The sequence below is a fragment of the Triticum dicoccoides genome, chromosome 2A (assembly GCF_002162155.2).
Source record: "Triticum dicoccoides isolate Atlit2015 ecotype Zavitan chromosome 2A, WEW_v2.0, whole genome shotgun sequence".
Lineage (NCBI taxonomy): Eukaryota > Viridiplantae > Streptophyta > Magnoliopsida > Poales > Poaceae > Triticum > Triticum dicoccoides.
The window spans coordinates 50,218,092-50,220,172 of NC_041382.1; the positions used below are offsets into that span (position 1 = coordinate 50,218,092).

Below are 2,081 nucleotides of genomic sequence, written 5' to 3' on the forward strand. Positions count from 1 at the left end.
CCTATTGTGGTCTTGAGTGATGGTTGTTGAGTTAAGAGCGTGTGTTATGTTTTCTCTCCCGTTGCAACGCACGGGCTCTTTTGCTAGTGTTAATAACGGACATAATTCCATTGATTTCTCAGCCTGCCACGTAAGTACGCGTGTTAAGTGCGAGCTGCTTTCTTAAGCGATTGCATACCCCGTTAAGCAATACCCCTTTTGTCCATCATGTTGGTTCCACACATTTCAAATTATTTCCTTCCCTCCCGAGCCCCCGGTCCATTGCTTAGCCAGCTGAACAACCTAGCCAGCCAAAGCTAGTGCGCGCCATGTCACACCCACAGCCATAGCCACCACCCTCACTTTCTTCTCCTGGCTTTAATCCCTAGACCGGCGGCCCCTTTAATCACCCGCCCCGCCCAGCTTTCGCAAAGCGCAAATAATGCAATGCATGCGAGCGAGACATCTATACTTCTATACACGCTCCTCCATCGTCCGTCCGCTCGTTCGTTCCCTTACGTGCTAAGGCATCATGGCCATGCAGCTGCACGCCGCGTCCCCGGACTCGGAATACTACGTCGCCAAGTCCCCGCCGCCCCCGCCGCCTTTCTCCCCGCACCAGTCGCCGGCCCCGGCGGCCGTGAAGCCAAAGTCGCCGCATGTCTCGCAGTCGCAGGGCGGCGGCCAAAGGGCGCCCGTTGCCACGGCGACGACGCCCCTCACGCCTAGCAGGGACAGGGCGCGCCAGGCGCACAACGTCGGCGGCGGCGACCAGGCGCAGGTGCTCAACGGGATCGTCCTCGTGCTGCGCGCCGGCGCCGCGCTGCTGTCCTTCGTGGCCATGGCGCTCGTCGCGTCCTGCCGCCACGGGGACTGGATGGACTTCCTCCGCTACCAGGAGTACAGGTGCGCGTGCGCGTCATCTCTAGCTTATTGCTCGATCGGTCATGTTACCATTCTTGACAGTGTGCGTGCACGGTGTTGAGCTGTTGATCATGGGCTGGGCGGTCGCTTTGCATGCTTGATTTGCTAGGTATCTTCTCGGGGTGTCCGTGGTGGCGTTCGTGTACTCTGCGGCGCAGGCGTTGAAGAACTTCGGCCGGATGCGCCGCGGCGACGCCCACGCGACCTTCCTTGATTTCGCCGGCGACCAGGTGAAGTTGCAGACAATCTTGCCTAGGCCAGTATAGTGTACCACGTGATCATTTTAGATGCAGCTTCCGTGTGCGGTGACTTATAGCTAGCTTATGAATTGTCATGCAAGTTGAAACATTCCCATGATCTGAATGAATGCAGGCGGTGGCGTATCTGCTGGTCACGGCGTCGGCGGCGGCTCTCCCGATCACGATCCGCATGAGGTCGGCGGTGGTCAACGTCTTCACGGACGCCATCGCCGCGTCCATCGTCCTGGGCTTCCTCGCCTTCGCGGCGCTCGCCCTGTCCGCCATGCTCTCCAGACACGCGTAGCACGACTAGCTTAGCTAGCCAAGCCAGCATGCAGTCGGCCCATCGTGAGTCGTGACATCCATCCATGGCTGTTGTAGAAGAAGATTAGTTAAATCCAGGAGAAAAACAAAGTTCGGAGTAAGCTCGTGAATCCTCTTGTGTAGAAGAAATTAGTTAGATCCAAGAGCAAAAAGGAGAGGGAAAAGAACGAACAAAGTTCAGAGTTGCTCTTGGCATCTGAAGATCAGATGTTTGCATGACGACCCAAGTTGTCAAGAGAGCATTTTCATCACCACTTTGTGGGGTTTTGGGGTGAGAGAGGCTCGAACTCTCGACCTCAGGATCACTCACGTTTAGCTATGAGACTTACGCGCTAGCCAACTGCGCCACCACCCCAATGTGTTTGTTTATTACGAATGCCCACCTTACTAATCTGTACTTATTTGCGACTCCCTGTTCTTCCCAAAACAATACTCCACTAGCAACCCTATTAGGGTGACTGCACGGTGTATGCATACACCCCAATGTTTTTTCTCATAATAATTCTAAAAAAAGTGTTTTCTCATAATAAATTTACTTAATGCTATACAAATAACGCAAAGACGTCTGCAAGATGCCACGCACGAATCTTGATGCAAGGACAAAATGCCAACACC

At 54.5% G+C, this 2,081-nt stretch overlaps 1 protein-coding gene across 1 annotated transcript; it reads left to right on the top strand.

Annotated features, from left to right (window-relative positions):
• The first annotated feature begins 374 nt into the window (after nt 1–374).
• LOC119353154 (CASP-like protein 4B1) lies at nt 375–1,714 on the top strand. The gene is made up of 3 exons (XM_037619744.1): nt 375–885; nt 1,013–1,133; nt 1,276–1,714. Exons 1-3 carry the CDS (start codon nt 512–514, stop codon nt 1,444–1,446), a joined length of 666 nt encoding a protein of 221 aa, XP_037475641.1. The 5' UTR covers nt 375–511; the 3' UTR covers nt 1,447–1,714.
• Nucleotides 1,715–2,081: the final 367 nt, after the last annotated feature.

Bases quoted from the DNA above. Each gene is read 5' to 3' on its own strand.
- LOC119353154 (XM_037619744.1), top strand. From the start codon at position 512: ATGGCCATGCAGCTGCACGCCGCGTCCCCGGACTCGGAATACTACGTC. The intron at 886-1,012 runs GTGCGCGTGCGC...TTGATTTGCTAG, and splicing joins CTCCGCTACCAGGAGTACAG to GTATCTTCTCGGGGTGTCCG. The intron at 1,134-1,275 runs GTGAAGTTGCAG...GAATGAATGCAG, and splicing joins TTGATTTCGCCGGCGACCAG to GCGGTGGCGTATCTGCTGGT.